The sequence below is a fragment of the Paroedura picta genome, chromosome 1 (assembly GCF_049243985.1).
Source record: "Paroedura picta isolate Pp20150507F chromosome 1, Ppicta_v3.0, whole genome shotgun sequence".
NCBI classification, from domain to species: Eukaryota; Metazoa; Chordata; class Lepidosauria; order Squamata; family Gekkonidae; genus Paroedura; species Paroedura picta.
In genome coordinates, this window is record NC_135369.1 from 5,089,095 (window position 1) to 5,107,635 (window position 18,541).

At 53.9% G+C, this 18,541-nt stretch overlaps 1 protein-coding gene across 3 annotated transcripts in view; it reads left to right on the plus strand.

Annotated features, from left to right (window-relative positions):
• CGN (cingulin) overlaps positions 1-18,541 on the plus strand; it is a 91,848-nt gene that overhangs the window by 27,020 nt on the left and 46,287 nt on the right. For all 3 annotated transcript variants that reach the window (XM_077320399.1, XM_077320410.1, XM_077320388.1), the window contains exons 2-8: positions 5,211-6,505; positions 9,786-9,886; positions 11,511-11,580; positions 11,773-11,871; positions 14,442-14,593; positions 16,155-16,296; positions 17,852-18,064. In XM_077320399.1, coding sequence (XP_077176514.1) covers positions 5,240-6,505; positions 9,786-9,886; positions 11,511-11,580; positions 11,773-11,871; positions 14,442-14,593; positions 16,155-16,296; positions 17,852-18,064 — 2,043 coding nt within the window. In that variant the 5' untranslated portion in view covers positions 5,211-5,239. The remainder of the gene's footprint in view (positions 1-5,210; positions 6,506-9,785; positions 9,887-11,510; positions 11,581-11,772; positions 11,872-14,441; positions 14,594-16,154; positions 16,297-17,851; positions 18,065-18,541) is intronic.

Sequence of the window (18,541 nt, forward strand, 5' to 3'; positions counted from 1 at the left end):
TCAGGAATGCTTCCAGGGGTTTTAAGCGGAGTGCCAAGGCCCACCTCTTCATCTGCAGGATGATGATGATGGCTGAACTGGCCTACCTTCTAGGGTCGTTGGGAGGATCGCTCCGGACGTCCCAAAGCCTATGCGAAGACTACACGTGGTGTTCCGTGACCGGGATGGGTTACCAAACCTGTCCAGGCCAGGAACACAGTGTTGGAACAGCCTCTCCCTGACAAGCATTTGCCTCGGCTTGATTGTTTTAAAACTTGGAGTCCTGTGTTCAGTTTTGGGCACCTCGATTGAAGAGGGATGTTGACAAACTGGAGGGTGTCCAGAGGAGGGGAACAAAGATGGGGAGAGGTTTGGAGACCAAGATGTATGGGGAAAGGTTGGGGGAGCTTGGTCTGTTGAGCCTGGAGAGGAGACGAATGAGAGGGGATCTGATAACCACCTCCAAGTATTTAAAAGGTCCCTTCCAAGTCTATGATTCTAAATTCTGTCTAAACATCCGGAAGAAGTTTCTGACAGTTAGAAGGGTTCCTCAGTGGAACAGGCTTCCTTGGGAGGTGGTGGGTTCTCCATCTTTGAAGATTTTTAAGCAGAGGCTGGATCTCCATCTGACAGAGAGGCTGATTCTGTGAAGGCTCAAGGGGGTGGCAGGTGACAGTGGATGAGCGATAGGGTTGTGAGTGTCCTGCATAGTGCAGGGGGTTGGACTAGATGACCCAGGAGGTCCCTTCCAACTCTATGATTCTATGAGCTTTCCATCGAGACATTGAAACCAGGCAGGCTCCCTCGGGATCCTCCCTTCCATTGCTCAAGGATCAGTAGTCATGATCAGCTTGTACAAGCAGGGATTCAGGAAGAGCCCCTCCTAAAATGCCCACCTTGCTTAAGTCGGAGAGGAAACCTGAGGTTTAAAGACCTTAATATTTAGATTCGAATCCAGGACCACCTTAGAAACCAGCAAGATTTTGGGGGCATAAGCTTTCGAGAGCCAAAGCAGAGCTTTGGCTCTCGAACGCTTACGCCCCCAAAATCTTGTTCGTCTCTAAGGTGGTCCTGGATTCGAATCTAGCTGCTCTCCTGTAGACCTGCGTAGCTGCCCTTCGAAACTGGCTTAAAACATTCAGGGTCTCACCTCTCCTCCCTGGGAAGATTTCACTGGCATAGAGAGCCTTGTGTGTGCGTGCTAGAGCGACAGACAGAGGCAGGCTGCTTCTGGCTGTCTGAGCTAGGTGGCAAAAGTTTGTGCAACTTGCATCTTTCACAACCTGTGTGTGTCACATGTGCGCTGGTGGCTGCGTGCATTCTTCGACTAACGCTTTCGAGGGAGCCCCCTGCAAATGAGGCGATCCAGCGCATGTTCCATGACTTTGGATCAGGCTTGTAAACCACAGTCCCTGGGGCGAGCAGGAATCATTCCCAGGCGACTGGTGAAGAAAATGTCCTGCAAACTGAAGAAGGGCACAGTCGTTCTCCCTTGTCCAGCCCCAAGCTGGCAGTGTGCTAAGAGCAAATATCCCTGCTGTGTTCGGACAAGTAGGCTTGTGGGTTTTGTGGTGAGGATTTTTTTTGGAGACATGTGTTTGAACTTTGCGGTGTACACAGGTGGTTTCTGGGGCAGTGGAGACCACGGAATATCCACGGGCGGCAGCCACTGGGTAGATATGGAACTGGGGGCAGGAGGCTCTGTCTTCTTGGTGCTTGGGGGGCCAAGAGTGGGAGGACTTCTGGAGTTCTGGCCCTGCTGGTGGACCTCCTGAAGGCCCCTGGGTTTTGGCCACCATGTGACACAGAGTGTTGGACTGGATGGTCCTTTGGCCTGACCCAACATGGCTTCTCTTATGTCTGGGGCAGGGGTGCTCTGTCTTCTAGGTGCTTGGGGTGTGGGATGCAGTGGGAGGGCTTTTTGAGTTTTGGACCTGTTGGTGGACCTCCTGATGGCTCCTGGGTTTTGGCCACTGAGATACAGAGTGTTGGACTGGAGGGGCCGTTGGCCTGATCCAAGATGGCTTCTCTTGTGTTCGTATTACGTATAATGGATGAACTTTCCTCCTTGTAGCTTCCTCTCCTTCTAGGCAGAACCTATAATTTTTGCTTTCTTATTTTTAATCCTTTGGCCTAACACACTTGGAATATCCGAGTTTGCAAGTAGCTCCCCTTACAAGCGGTCTGCAAGCCGTGTCTGGACAGATCCTTCTCCTGGATGCTTGAGGCTGATCCTGCACTGAGGAGGGGGTGGACTAGATGGCCTGCATGGCCCCTTCCCACTCTAGGATTCTAGGAGTCTAGTTCAGCAGTGGAAGGGGCTGCCTAAGGAGGTGGGGAGCTCCCCCTCACTGGCCGTCTTCAAGCAGTGGCTGGACAGATCCTTCTCCTGGATGCTTGAGGCTGATCCTGCACTGAGGAGGGGGTGGACTAGATGGCCTGTGTGGCCCCTTCCCACTCTAGGGTTCTAGGAGTCTAGTTCAGCAGTGGAAGGGGCTGCCTAAGGAGGTGGGGAGCTCCCCCTCACTGGCCGTCTCCAAGCAGTGGCTGGACAGATCCTTCTCCTGGATGCTGGAGGCTGATCCTCCATTGAGCAGGGGGTGGGACTAGATGGCCTCCATGGCCCCTTCCCACTCTGGGATTCTAGGAGTCTAGTTCAGCAGTGGAATGGGCTGCCTAAGGAGGAGGGGAGCTCCCCCTCACTGGCCATCTCCAAGCAGCGGCTGGACAGATCCTTCTCCTGGATGCTGGAGGCTGATCCTGCACTGAGCAGGGGTGGACTAGATGGCCTCTATGGCACCTTCCCACCCTAGGATCCTATAAACTCCTATTTCCAACCTTCCTGTTGTTTGAGCCTTAAAAACGAAGTAACCCACAGTGCAAAGTTCTGCAAATGTTCCATCGCTCCCAGTTTCCTGGCCTCCTGCAGAATATGCAAAACGATTCCAATGTTCTTTTCCGCACGGGGAATAGGCTAGCAGTGTGGAAAACAAACAGCAGAATTAGTGTCATTTCTGTCCGCCTTAATGCGTCACGTGAATACTTCAGTGGTTTCTTGGTGGTTCCAGACTTCTCATCGCGTAACGTGCTGGTTGTCGAATGTCCCATTTAGGCGATCACCCTGCGTAATCCGCCTGGAGCCCCTTACGAGAAAGGTGGACTACCAATATAACATTAATAAACCAGTAAAAGGTCCCGGAAAGATGTGCAGAGAGCCCATTCGTATCCTTCCAGAGCGCTACTGGGATCAAGCACAGATAGACTCCTAGAATCCTAGAGTGGGAAGGGGCCATGAAGGCCATCTAGTCCAACCCCCTGCTCAACGCAGGATCAGCCCAAAGCATCCTAAAGCTGTTCTCCAAGGTTTGCCAAAGTCTTTTCTGCAGCGTGTGGCCGGCCAGCTCTTCCTTTCTTGGGCGTCGTGTTTTTCCAGAAGTAGGCACCGCTGCCCCTCTCAGACTTTTGCCCGTGGAGATGGTTTCCAGGTTGTAATCTAGCAAATCTTTGCTTCTTCAGCTTAGCCCGCATATATGTCTGGCTCCCCTTCTGAAAAGGAATGGCCAGTCTAGCTTTTCCGCCTGTGCTGTAGGGGTTAAAGTTTGTCTTTGTGGCCACCGCTGAGCAGAAATAAGCCCCGTGTAAATGCAGCATTCCAGGAGTGCTTTTAAAAAAAACTTTTAAAAGCAGAATTAAGGCAGGCCGCGCTCCGCTCAGCTCAGTAGGTTTTGTTCCCTCTCCAAATTTGTCTAGCGGTTGGGGCCTGATGGGAGGGATGGGGGAGCCGTCCCCATGATGGAGGGGAAGGGGGTGGATGGTCAGTGTTTGGCAATCTCCTTTCTCCCCGGTCCAAAACAGAATTTTCAGAGGCTCCGTTGAGCGTGGCCCGCACAAATTTTGCAAGAACTCCAGAACTCTGTTGACCTTTTCTGTGAACGGACTAAGCGGTTCTTAATCTCCTCTCCTCCTCCAAGGCTTTTTGGTTTCGGCCTTTCGCTCCTTGGAACAATAAATGCAGACGTACCCTTACGGGTTGGTGGGAAGGTTGAGTTGAGGTTTGTTTATTTACTCCCTTTCTTCTCCAGCGGGGACCCAAATCAGGTGACGTTCTCTTCTCCTCCATCCTTACAACAACCCTTTCAGGTAGGGCAGGCCGACCGAGTGCCTGGCCCAAGGTCCTTCAGGGAGCTAAGCCAGGAATGGAAAATGGGTATCCGTAGCTCAGGCTTTTCTCAGGACCCGGAAGGGTTTCCGGATTGGGTGGGAGTTTTTTTAGCTTTCATTGGCATAGTCAGACAGCTTAGATAAGATAAACGGCAATTAGAGGAGTAGAGTAAAAAAGGAAAATAAAATGAGTAGATGGACAAGACTCCACTAATAAAAACTGTAGGAAAATAATAGAATAAGACTAGCTTATCTGAGAGTTTTCCAAGGAGGATGTCAGTCCTCCGCCATCTTGGAAGGATCCCCCGAGTTAATTCATTTTTAATATATTTATTTATTTTAAGATTTATATCCCGCCTCTCCCGGCTCAAGGTACCGGCTCGAGACAGCTCACGAAAGAACAGTCAAACATTAAAATGTATCAATGGTTAGACAGTAGCCGGCCCCCATTACATTTTATTAACATTAAATTAAAATGCAGTACACATTAAAATGTATTTAATTTATTCAGTTAATTTATTTAATAAACATTAGAGTTTATTGACTTTTTTTAGCATTTATCAGGTGATATGACGCTGTTTAGTTGAAAACTTCTGTGCCGTGTGTCTCGTCCCTGTGTTTGGTTTCGCCCTTTCCCCACCAGATTTTGAACCCAACCACTCTTTTCCATTTTGTATCCTTTAGAATGAACAGTTTTCTAAAGACTTTGTCCACCCCTGTAAGGCGGGCCAGCCGGCTGTCTCTCCCGTCGCTGGCTGGCCACCTGCTCCACGTGAATTCTGCATCTGCTGCCTGGAGAGCAGAGCTCCACACATTAGGCCAGGAGTAGTCAAACTGCGGCCCTCCAGATGTCCGTGGACTACAATTCCCAGGAGCCCCTGCCAGCATTTGCTGGCAGGGGCTTCTGGGAATTGTGGTCCACGGACATCTGGAGGGCCGCAGTTTGACTACCCCTGCATTAGGCTAACTGTCCTTTGCCCCTTCTGCTCCAGGCATGCTCTCGCATTCCCGGTGGGGTGGCGTTATCCCCCGCGTGTGACATCTCTCTCTCTCTCTCTCCCCTTTTGCAGGACCCTTTCAGAACTCCGTCCTGCGGGGAATGGACCCCCCGGTGAACGGCGTCATGGCCGAGAAGCCCAGCCCCATCGACTACGGGGTTCAGATCCGGTTCATCGACGACCTGAAGGAGCCCAACAGGTCCCAAAAGATCCGCCCCAAGGTCGCCCGGCCGGGTTCTTACGGGGTGGCCGTACGGGTGCAGGGCATAGACGGGCAGCCGTTTGTGGTCCTCAACAGCGGGGAGAAAGGCGGGGACTCTTTCGGGGTGCAAATCAAAGGCGAGAGCAAGTACGGAGCCCCGGCCCGGAACCAGCTGCCCGAGGAGCCCTTCCCGGGCTCTCCCGGCGCCGCCTCGTCCTCCAAGGAAGCCTCGGGGTCCATCAGCTCGGACTCGGATCTCCCGGAGAACCCCTACGCGGCAAAACTCTCCCGCTACAGCTCCCAGTACAGCACCTCCGACGAGGAGCAAGGCCCGAGGCGCCACGCCAGGGTGCCGAAACCAGACAGCTCGGAGACGGCCTCCTCTGGTCAGAGCAACGGGTCCCCCCTCCCCAGGGGGGGCGGCGGCGGCGGCAGCTACAGGACGTTACCCCACAAAAAGTCCTTCGGGGATCAGCTGCGTAGGACTCAGTCCCACAGCTCCTTGCTGAGCCCCGATTCGGAGGAGCCCCGCAGGCCCAGCCCTCCTAGCGCTCAGCCCGTCCACGCTCCCCCGCCACCCCCCGCGGGGGGAACCGGCCGGAGCGCCAGCATGACGAACCTCTCCGGCAGAAGAGCGCCCAGCCCGAGAGACGAAGCCGGCAGCGTCTCCGGCTTGCGGCCCATCGGCAAGCAGCCGCTGCTGGAAGCGGAGGAGCCGTCTCCGCCCTCGACCCCGCCAGCCAACAAGGGCAGCGGCGGCGGCGGCGGGGGCGACATCGACACCAAGCCGCTGTCGTCGGTGGACGCCCTGATCAACAAGTTTGACGGGAAGGCCCCGCAGAGAGGCAGGGCCTCCCGGAGAAGCCGGGTCTTGCCGGAGGACAGGAAGCGCTCGCAGAGCCTGGACGGCAGGGTGCCGTGCCACGACATGGCGGACTGTCGGGAGCTCGATGCCGGCACGCGGCAGGGGAGCGTCGGGGGCGGGCCCACGGCTTCGGCGGCCGAGCCGCTTGGCTCAGGAAACAGAAGCCGCAGCTCGACCGCCGGTCCAGCGCCGAAAGAGAACGGGGTGGACAAGTCCAGGCTGACCCGGGAGTGGGTCAATAAGAGCCTGGGGGAGCCTGTGGCGGAGAAGCAGCTGAGCAAAGGACAGTCGGACCTGCAGGTAATTCTCCTCTGGCGGGAGCCTGTCTTCTCCGGGCTAATCTTCCTGCCCTGCATCCCGCACTCCCGCCGGGCCAGAGTTTCTCACTTGCGGACGAGGATGCCCGTGGGCAGAGCAATAAAGCTGCCAGCCTTGTTTGTGTTGACAAGTCTCCTTGGGTTTGATTCCGCACGTGAAGGACTGAGCCAGGGCGGGCTACAGAAGTCTGCAGCGTTATTTTCCTCCAGCCGTTGTCAACTTTTTTACCGCCAAGAAAACCTGGAGGCATTCTGCAGGTTTCGAGAAACCCCAGAAGTGGCACGACCATGCAGAAGCAGAGCTAGGGACACACCCATCTGGGGCTCCTCCCCTTCCCACCCCCTCCAGGCCCATCATCGGACATTTTGGGAGGGGCGGGCAGGTCAATATATATATCAGGCTTTCTCAACCAGGGTTTCACGAAACCCTGGGTTTTTTTGACAGCCCTGGAAGGGTTTCCCGAATGGTCAGGAGTTAATTTTGTATATATTTTTTTAATCTGTTAAAGATTTATCAGGTGATAATACCATGTATAAAGAGCCATGCATGTAAGAGCCTCTTGTGGCGCAGAGTGGTAAGGCAGCAGACATGCAGTCTGAAAGCTCTGCCCATGAGGCTGGGAGTTCGATCCCAGCAGCCGGCTCAAGGTTGACTCAGCCTTCCATCCTTCCGAGGCCAGTAAAAGGAGTACCCAGCTTGCTGGAGGGTAATGACTGGGGAAGGCACTGGCAAACCACCCCGTATTGAGTCTGCCATGAAAACGCTGGAGGGCACCACTCCAAGGGTCAGACATGACTCGGTGCTTGCACAGGGGATACCTTTACCTTTTACCTTTAATACCATGTATGGTCATGGTCCCTCCCCCCATTTGCCAAGGATGGGCCTGGAGGGGGTGGGAAGAAGAGAGCCACCGTGTGGGCAGGTCCACAGCTCTGCTTCCCAACTATTCCACAGCTCTGCTTCCCAACTATTCCACAGCTCTGCTTCCCAACTATTTTCTGCACAATTGTGTCACTTCTGGGGGTTCTCAAAGCCCAGTGAAAGCTCCGGGGCTTTCTCGGTGGTCAAAAGGTTGAGAAAGGGTGCCATCTTTGGTCATATCACCCGATAAAGGCTTAACACATTTTTAAATACATTAAAAAATAATTAACCCCCACCCGTTCGAGAAACCCTACCACGTCATCCAGAAACCCCAGGGTTTCACGGAAGCCTGGTTGAGAAAGCCAGCATCCATCAGCCGCTCCCTTACTCCCTGCGGGGTGTCGTGGTCAAGAGCGGTGGCCTGTAATCGGGAGATCCGGGTTCGAATTCCCCACTCCTCCTCCACGTGCTGAGTTTGCCATCGTCTTCTCCTACAGAGCCTTCCTTGGCGGTCCTGCTTTTAAGTACTGACCCAGTTTAGCTTCTCAAATCGGGCTCTTCCCGGCTGACTTCCGTCTCCTTACAATATGACAAATGCAAAATGGAAAGCTTGCACGTAGGAGGAAGATTATTATTATTATTATTATTATTATTATTATTATTATTATTATTATTATTATTATTATTAAATTTATTTCCCGTCACTCCCTACAGGCTCATGCCGGGTAACACGAGCCTGTAGGGAGTGTCTTAAAGTCTTAAAATCCCCCATTAAAACCCCCGTTAAAAGACTATAAAAATACCCAACAGGGCGGAAAATACCCCTCTCCCCTACCCAGACAAGGGCATTGGGGAATAGAGGGTGATGATGACTACTTCAAACCCCCCCAGGGGGGCAATGTTCATACCTGCTTTTCTCTACTCTAAGGAGCCTCCAAGCGGCTGACCATCGCCTTCCCTTCCTCTCCCCTCATCCGCCGCCCCGTGAAGCTGGTGGGGCGGAGAGAGTTCAGAGAGAACTGCGTCTGGCCCAAGGTCATGCAGCAGGCTGCAAGTGGGGGCGGGATAAAACCCAGTTCTCTAGATCAGAAGCTGCCGCTCTCACCCACAACACCTTGCTGGCTTTCATGATTATTACAATGACGGTTACTAAAATTAACCCCCCCCCCTCCCTTGACTCATTGCTTCATTTCGGTTTATCCCGCTTACTGTCAAAGACGGGCCAAGTTGTACAAGTCTAATGTTACATCTAAATCCCTTCCTCCAGATTTCAGAGCATTTCGAGCTGTCAGAAAAATGCACAATGCGACCCCGTCTTCGTTGAACAAGCGCTGACAATTTCGATAGCTCTGCAATCCCCTGCCAGCGTTCTGAATCCCAAATTTGATTTTGAGATGTTAGCTAGTTTTCGCAGCCTGGGAACAGCTATTTTTAATCTCTGTGGTTTAACGCTGTTACCCGCCCTGAGCAATGTGGAAGGGCAGGATCAAAATAAAAATGTATTATATATTGTATTATTATTATGCTGTAACATGTCAAGCGTCACCCTCCTACGGACCTTTTGGATCGAAAGGGACAATAATCCCCGTCATGCAATAAGATTTCTACAAAAGTAGAAAAGAACAAAACACTTTATAGCTGTTTGTCTACTGCTACAGACAGACAAATGCAACTACCAATCAAGGTTTCTATAAGACATAAAAACACATAACTGGAATGGGGTACCTGAGGGTCATCTAGTCCAACCCTCCTGCCCAGCGCAGTTACCTCCTGGAATCCTAGGCCCACTGGTGGACCTCCTGTTGGCCCCAAGGTTTAAGGCAGTGATGCTCTATCTTCTTGGATTTTGGGGCCAAGAGTTCTAGTCCTACTAGTATGACGCAGGGTAGTGGCCCGGATGGACCATTTGCCTGACCCAACATGGCTTCTCTTACGTTCTTAATAACAGAGGTCCATGAGTGGCTATTGGCCACAAGGTATAGAGGGAACATTTTTTCCTGGGGCACTCATGCTCTGTCTTCTTGGTGCTTGGGGAGGGGGGGCATAGAGTTGGGAGGGTTTCTGGAGTGCTGGCCCTGCTGGTGGACCCTCCTGATGGTCCCTGGATTTTGGCCACTGTGTGACACAGTGTTGGCCTGGATCAGCCATTGGACCTATCCAACATGGCTTCTCTTATGTGCTTCTATCTAGGGCAGGGATGCTCTGTCTCCTTGGGTCTTGGTGGGCAAGAGTGGGAGGGCTTCTGGAGTCCTGGCCCCAATGGGGGACCTCCTGACGGCCCCTGGGTCTTGGCCCCTGTGTGACCCAGGGGCCACGGGCCTGATCCAATGTGGCTTCTCTTTGGTTCTTATGAAACTCTGACCTCCTCCAGCTACAGCTCACTCACCTTTCTTCCCTGCAGCTGAAGTCTACCCCAGACCTTCTGAAGGACCAACGGGAGCTCTCTCAGCCGGGGAGCAGCGAGCAGACGAAATCGCTTATCTACGGGATCTTGAAGGATGGGTGAGTGAGTGGGGAGACCAAGACAGAGGAGGTCACAGCCTTTTAGGACCCCAGCAGCCATTGGGACGATGACGGGTTCAGGGAAGGTTACGACCTTAAAGAGCTACTGCCAGTCATTATGAGGCTAGTATTGAAAAGGCTGCCTTGTAGAGGATGGAGCAGAGTTGTTCTCTCTTGCCCCGGAGAAACGGATCAGAACCAATGGGATGAAATTAATTCAGAAGAAATTCCATGTAAACTTCCGGAAGAAGTTCCTGACAGCCAGAGCAGTTCCTCAGTGGAACAGGCTTCCTCGGGAGGTGGTGGGTTCTCCATCTTTGAAGATTTCTAAACAGAGGCTGGACAACCATCTGATGGAGAGGCTGATTCTGTGAAGGCTCAAGGGGGTGGCAGGTGACAGTGGATGAGCGAGAGGGTTGTGAGTGTCCTGCCTAATGCGGGGGGTTGGACTAGATGACCCAGGAAGTCCCTTCCAACTCTGTGATTCTATGGCATGGATATATGAAGTTGCCTTATACTGAATCAGACCATCAGTGTGTCTTAAGTCGGTATTGTCCACTCTGACTGGCAGCAGCTCTCCAAGGTCTTGGGCAGAGTTCATTCCCGTGACGTACTGCCTTGGTCTGTTCTTAACTGTAGAGACTGGGGATTGAATCTGCGACCTTCTGCATGCTAATCAGATTCTCCAGCACTGAGCCAAGGCCTTCCCCTGTCTGGTGGAATTAAGCAGCTTCATAGTTTCTCAGCGTCTGCGCTCTAACGTTGGCCGCTCTGTGAGACGGGATGCTGGAGTAGATGGACCCCTGGTCTGACCCAGCAGGGCTCTTCCGGTGTCCTTTTGAAGGCCTCAGCCTCCACGCCCTGTTGTTGTCCCTCCAGAAGAATCTGTTTGTCCCCTTTGAGAGACAGGAGGCTGGACCAGATGGACTCTTATCCAGCAGGGCTCTTCTGAGGTTCTTCTGAAGGTCTTGGCCTCTCTGCCCTCCAGAGGACATGGTTGGCCATTGTGTGAGGCAGGATGCTGGACTTGGATGGACCACTGTTCTGACCCAGCAGGGCTCTCCTGATATTCTTAGGAAGGCCTCAACCTCCCTGCCCTGTTGCTGGCCCTCCAGAGGAACTGGCTGGCCCCTGTGTGAGGCAGGATGCTGGACTTGGATGGACCACTGTTCTGACCCAGCAGGGCTCTCCTGATATTCTTAGGAAGGCCTCGACCTCCCTGCCCTATTGCTGGCCCTCCAGAGGAACTGGTTGGCCATTATGTGAGACAGGATGCTGGACTGGATGGAGCACTGGTCCGATCCAGCAGGGCTGTTCTGGTGTTCTCCCAGTGAGCCCTGGAATTTGCAGGAAAGTCTTGCCTGGGCACCTCAGAAGGTGGCTCCCCAGCCTTTCCCTCTCACCCTGAAGCTTCGGAGAGAGAGCATCTCCATTTGCTCTCCCCAGCCCCCCCTGGGTAAGGTACATCCTGGGGGCGGGGGGCAGCTGCAGGGGGTGGGTGTCATGCAGGCATCCCAGGGGCTGGTTGCCAGTGAGGGAGAGACGGCGAAGCTACGTGATTCATAGGGGGGGCGCAAAACGGTCAATTCTGACGTGACGACCACATCCGCTTTTTGCCTTCCAGGAGCACAGAGAGCGAAAGCACCGTGAAGAGGAAAACCAACCTCGTTTTTGAGAAAATCCAAGCCCTGGCTGTAAGTCTGCCTGCGTTTGTCTTGTCTGCCAAAAGCAGGGGTCCCCAGCATGGCACCCGTGGGTGCCCTAGGGACTGCTGACCCCTTTCTTGGAATTTGCCAAGTGTTTTTAGGAAGTGCTCCTTTGTGACATGCCCTCAGTTCCCAACGTGATGTGTTGTTCTCCTCCTCCTTTCGCTGCCTTTGGCGAAGGCCGTTCCTTCGGCGGATTTGAGATCATCGTCGCCCCAGCCCAGCGAGCTGCAGCGGAGGTTCGAGGAGCTGCAGCACAAACTGGACGAGGAGACCAAGGTGAGGACGGGGCCCTGCCCTGGCGAGGGACGGCAGAGTGCCGTAGGGTGCGGGGAACAAGGCCCGGAGACTTCCATTGGCCAGTATGCACTTTTGGTTCCATGCAGAGGGGGGCCTGAGTTACCTATCTGCCAGGGGATTTTCCTTTCCTTGGTGTCTGCCCAAAGCGAAATCAGCAGCTTGTCCATTTTTGGCCCTTCTCTGCTGTGGCCCCCATCTCACGGAAGCTCAGGAGGACTTCCGCTCCCCCGGATTTCCGCAAATCATGCAAAACCGGACGGCTCAAGAGGGCTTTCCTGTTCAGGAGCTGCACTAAACGATTCAAAAAGTTACTTGGATAAATTATTAGGGAGCATGCTCTGTATCAGCCTTTTTTCAACCTCGTGACCACGGAGGAGCCCCTGAAATAATTATTCAGGCTTCTCGCAGCCCCGGAAGTGATGTCAGCTGCCACGCTTTCCTGCCACATCCCTGGAAGAGAACTGCCTCACACTTGGGAGCAGGGAGCAATAGAAGCAGTCTGTCCCCTAGCTCGAGGGGAAAGGCCAGGGACCCCCACTGGAGCTCCTGCCAGACCCCCAGGGGTCTGCGGATCCCTGGTTGGGAATCCCTGGTCTAGCTTGGTGTAGTGGTTAAGAGTGCAGACTTCTAACCTGGCAAGCTGGGTCTGTTTCCCTGCTCCTCCACGTGCAGCCAGCTGGGTGACCTTGGGCCAGTCACAGTTCTCTCAGAGCTCTCTCAGTCTCACCTACCTCACAGGGTATCTGTTTTGGGGAGAGGAAAGGGAAGGTGATTGTAAGCCGCCTTGAGACTCCTTCGGGTAGAGAAAAGCGGCATAGAAGAACCAACTCTTCCTCTTCTCCTTCAATAATCTCAGGGCTCTCTCAGCCTCACCTACCTCACAGGGTATCTGTTTTGGGGAGAGGAAAGGGAAGGTGATTGTAAGCCGCCTTGAGACTCCTTCGGGTAGAGAAAAGCGGCATAGAAGAACCAACTCTTCCTCTTCTCCTTCAATAATCTCAGGGCTCTCTCAGCCTCACCCACCCCACAGGGTGTCTGTTGTGGGGAGAGGAAAGGGAAGGCGACTGTAAGCCGCTTTGAGACTCCTTCGGGTAGAGAAAAGTGGCATATAAGAGCCAACTCTTCTTCCGTGCTACTGCTTATGGTTAGCTATAAGCTGGATTCTGTTATGTAATTTAGCATCGCTTAATGTGTCGTGTTAGAAGAAGAAGACGAAGACGGAAGAGGAAGAAGAGTTGGTTCTTAGATGCCGCTTTTCCCTACCCTTCAATCCCTTTCCCTTTCCTCTCCCCACAACAGACACCCTGTGGGGTGGGTGAGGCTGAGAGAACCCTGAGATTCCTGCTCGATCAAAACAGTTTTATCAGTGCTGTGGTGAGCCCAAGGTCACCCAGCTGGCTGCATGTGGGGGAGCGCAGAATCGAACCCGGCATGCCAGATTAGAAGTCCGCACTCCTAACCACTACACCAAACTGGCTCTATGTATTTATAACTATTTATAATTGGGCTTATATACCGCCCCTCTCCATGAACAGAGTCGGGGTGCTTTCCAGTATAAATACATACATCAACAAAACACCAGTAAAATCTCAATGGTCTCTTTTTGAGGTCGCTGCAGGGTTCAACCACCCCGATCCTATTGCATTGTTCACTTGAGAGCCAGTTTGGTGTAGTGGTTAGGAGTGCGGACTTCTAATCTGGCATGCCGGGTTCGATTCTGCACTCCCCCACATGCAGGGCTCACCACGGCACTGATAAAACTGTTCTGACCGAGCAGTGATATCAGGACTCTCTCAGCCTCTCCTCCCTCACAGGGTGTCTGTTGTGGGGAGAGGAATGGGAAGGCGAATGGAAGCCGCTTTGAGCCTCCTTCGGGTAGGGAAAAGCGGCATATAAGAACCAACTCTTCTTCTTCTTCTTCTTCTTCTTCTTCTTCTTCTTCTTCTTCTTCTTCTTCTTCTTCTTCTTCTTCTTCTTCAGTAATCTCAGGGCTCTCTCAGCCTCCCCTCCCTCACAGGGTGTCTGTTGTGGGGAGAGGAAAGGGAAGGGGATTGGAAGCCGCTTTGAGCCTCCTTCGGGTAGGGAAAAGCGGCATATAAGAACCAACTCTTCTTCTTCTTGAATTCACAACCTTTTTGACTGTGGGGGTTCACACTGTAATCCGACTGGAGTCCCACTGAAAGGTGGACTACAAAAACATGTAAATAAATGGGATCTGCCTTTGGAGGCCCTCGGGCAATCCCAGAACTCACTGATCGATGCCTTCTGGTGTGCGGCATCTGCCAAGACCTGCCATTTCTCCAAATCCTAGAGTGGGAAGGGGTCCTGCAGGCCATCTAGTTCTCTGCTGCCCACAGTAGCCTTTCCCTGCCCTCCTCCAGTTGACGACCATGACTGCGGATTTACCGTCTGCTCCTGTCTAGCTTTTTAGTGCACAGGTCCCCGAGATCTCGTTCACACACACTGGTTAGCAGAAGTCTATCTCCCACCTGGCATGCACGCATCTCATTTTTGTGTTCCTTTTTTTGGGGGGGAAATTACCCACCCAGCTCCGCCAGAGGCTGGAGCTGTCCCAAGACAGCCGCCGCAACGGGGCCCCCCGGAACCTGGAGATCCGCCTGGAGGAGTCGGAAGAGGAGTGCCGAAGGCTTCGGGAGGCGTTTGAGAAGAAGGCCCAGGAGCTGCAGAGCAGCTTGAAGGAGTGAGTCCCCCTCTCCCGCTCTCTGCCACCTGGATGGGGACCCCGGGGAGAGGGTGGGAGGGCGGCACCCCCAGGAGACAGTGCTGGGGAGGCTGAGGGTACCTTGCCTGCCTCTCTTTGTGTGGGTGTGGGTGTGCTGTCATGTTGATTCCAACTCAGACTGCCCCCCAAACGTCCTCTTGTTCACGGCCCCGATTCAGGTCTTGCAACCCGAAGGCCGTGGTGTGGCGATTAAGAGCCAGCTTGGTGTAGAGGTGAAGAGCGGCCGCTTCTAATCCGCCAGGCTAGGTTCGATTCCTTGCTGCTTCTCCTCTACCTGCAGCCAGCTGGGCAACCTTGAGCTAGTCACAGCCCTGTTAGCTCTTATCAGTTCTCTCAGAGCTCTCTCTCAGCCCCTTTGCAGGGTGCCGGCTGTGGGGAGAGGAAGAGAAGGCAATTGGAAGCCACTTTGAGACCAAACGGTGGAAAGCAGGGTATAAAAACCAAGCCTTCTTGCAGTCAGTCCGTCTGGCGCTGGACTTGTCTTTGTTTCCTGCTCCCTTTCTCTATTCCTACCATTGTGTTTTTCAGGGACTCTTGTCTTTTTTGCAAAGTGACCAAAGAGGAATATTTCTCCCTTTCCCCAAATACTAGAATTCGAGGGCATCCAGGGCCGCTCATGGGCCGTAGGTTCAGGACCGACAAAAGGGAAATACCACTTTACAGGGATAGTGAAAATGTGGAATTTCCTGCCAGAGGATGTTGTGATGACCACAGGAATAGGCGGCTTTAAAAAGGGGTTCAGAGGCATTAATGGAGTTTAAAATCTATTAATCTATGGCTATTAGTCATGGAAGAGCCTCTTGTGGCGCAGAGTGGTAAGGCAGCCGTCTGAAAGCTTTGCCCATAAGGCTGGGAGTTCAATCCCAGCAGCAGGCTCAAGGTTGACTCAGCCTTCCATCCTTCCGAGGTCGGTAAAATGAGTACCCAGCTTGCTGGGGGGTAAACGGTCATGACTGGGGAAGGCACTGGCAAACCACCCCGTATTGAGTCTGCCATGAAAACGCTAGAGGGCGTCACCCCAAGGGTCAGATATGACTCGGTGCTTGCACAGGGGATACCTTTACCTTTACCTTTATTAGTCATGGGAACTGAGGGAACTTCCACATCCAGTGGCACTAATCCTTTGAGCCAGGAGGCTACATTAGGGGATGCTCTGTCTTCTTGTTGCTTAGGGGGGCACGGGGGGGTGGGGGCTCTAGAGTGCTGGCCCTGCTGCTGGACCGCCTGATGACCCCTGGGTTTTGGCCACTGTGTGACACAGTGTTGGGCTGGAGGGGCCATTGGACTGACCCAACAGGGCTTCTCTTACCCTCTTATGCCCTGCACAGGCAAATCACGTTCAGTGCCTGTTTGCACGATATTCAGCACCCATGAGAGTCTGCAAGATTTCTCTCACAGGCTTTTTGGGGAGAGAGCGCAGTCTTCACACGCATGGGCACAGAGGCGTGTGCTTGAGTTTGGAGGCCGTTCCCTGCAGGGTTCAGGACATAAAGAATCTCGCTTTTCCAAAACGTTGCAGGCTGAAGGAGGCGACAACACTCAAAGAGCAGACAGAAGCCAAGGTGGCCGACATGGAGGAGCAGCTGATGGAGATGCAGGAGGAGCTGGACCGCTTCCGGGAGCCCTCGGGGGACACCCCTAGCCGGGAATCCTTGCTGCGGGTAGGAAGCTGCTCTCAGTTCTCGCGACGCTCTGGAGCAATCCCAATGATCCTTTGAAACGGAGATGGCTCTTTGCTGATGAATCTACAATCATAGAGTCGGGAGGGATCTCCAGGGTCATCCAGTCCAAACTCACAACCACCAGTCCACCCACAGAGTTCCCAGTTCCATGCCCAGTTGATGCCCTTTGCCCCCCAGAAAGCCAGAAATTTGCCTCCCGACCCCAAAGTGGCGATCGGCATTTCCCTGGGCAGGCAAGTAATGGGCACAAGGGCCAAGCATGGGATTCGGGTTTTACTTTTATCACGGGAGCCGTCTGGCGATCCTGGTCTCGACTAAGGAGATGGGATAGAAACAGCCGCGTGAATCACGTCGCGAATGGCCTCTCGGATGTCGGGGTAGAAGCTTTAAGCCCGCCGGTAGTGGTTGCTCCGTCTCCCGTCCCTGGTACACAGACCTGGCTCCTGCCATGTTGGTCTGAAGCAGCAGAGTAACATTTGAGGCCCAGGGGTTAAGGCAAATGAAATTCTGTTCCAGGCTTTAAGCTTTCGGGTGGATAGTTTCATTTCTGTTTCATTGTGTCTGAGGAATTGTGCCTTGAATAAAATTCTGTGAGTCTTGAAGGTGCCCCTAGACCAGGATGGGCCAAACGGTGGCTCTCCAGAGGTCAGTGGACTACAATTCCCATGAGCCCCTGCCAGCGCGTCTTGAAGGTGCCCCTAGACCAGGAATGGCCAAACGGTGGCTCTCCAGAGGTCCGTGGACTACAATTCCCATGAGCCAGCGCGTCTTGAAGGTGCCCCTAGACCAGGAATGGCCAAACGGTGGCTCTCCAGATGTCAGTGGACTACAATTCCCATGAGCCCCTGCCAGCGCGTCTTGAAGGTGCCCCTAGACCAGGAATGGCCAAACGGTGGCTCTCCAGAGGTCCGTGGACTACAATTCCCATGAGCCCCTGCCAGCGCGTCTTGAAGGTGCCCCTAGACCAGGAATGGCCAAACGGTGGCTCTCCAGATGTCCGTGGACTACAATTCCCATGAGCCCCTGCCAGCGTGTCTGGAAGGTGCCCCTAGACCAGGAATGGCCAAACGGTGGCTCTCCAGAGGTCTGTGGACTACAATTCCCATGAGCCCCTGCCAGCGCGTCTTGAAGGTGCCCCTAGACCAGGAATGGCCAAACGGTGGCTCTCCAGATGTCCGTGGACTACAATTCCCATGAGCCCCTGCCAGCGCGTCTGGAAGGTGCCCCTAGACCAGGAATGGCCAAACGGTGGCTCTCCAGAGGTCCGTGGACTACAATTCCCATGAGCCCATGGGAATTGTAGTCCACGGACCTCTGGAGAGCCACCGTTTGGCCATTCCTGGTCTAGTCTCAAACTTCCTTCTAAAAATTGTTGGGTAAGCCCCGCCCCCCTGGTAGGCTTCCGTTAGCAGAAGGGATCCATAGGCTCCTCCCACTGCTCTCCCACGATTCCCTAGTCCACGGCTGGCGAAGGCTGCCGGAAAGAGAGCTCACGGCCATGCTTGGGCCCCCTTCCCCCTCCCCCCCTCCCCAGGAGCTGCTGGAGACCCAGGAGGAGCTGGACGTGGTGCGGGGCGCCCGGCAGAAGCAGGAGGAGCTGCTCCACCAGCGGGAGCGGGAGCTGACGGCCCTGAAGGGGGTGCTGAAGGAGGAGGTCGCCAGCCACGACCAGGAGCTGGACCGGCTGCGGCAGCAGTACCAGCAGGACGTGGAGCAGCTACGGCGCAACATGGAGGGCGTCTCGCAGGTGGGAGGGCCCGTTTCACGGACAGCGGGCAAAGCCGGGGCCTTGTCCTCGGGATGGGGGGGGGGCAGTCTTTTTCGGAGCGATCCCACATCGGGCAATGCACTCAAACCTCTCTCTCTATTCATTTCCCTGGGGATCAGGCAGTCAACCTGCCCTCCGTCTCGATCCCCGCAAGCAGAAACGTCGAACGTCAGGGCAACTGAACCACCTTCTGTCTCATACCTTGTAAACAGAAAGCTAGGATGTCAGGGGCAGGAAAGGGGGCTCATGCACAAAGCCACCAACAAACAGGAAGTTAGGATGTCAGAGATTGGGTGAGCCTCAGACAGTCAAACCACCCTCTGTCTTGTTCCCTGCAGACAGAAAGCTAGGATGCCAGGGAGGGGGGGCTCAGGTACTTGAATTTCCTTTTGTCTTCCTGTAAACAGAAAGCTAGGGTGTCAGGGTTAGAAGGGGGGGATCATGCAGTCAAGCCAC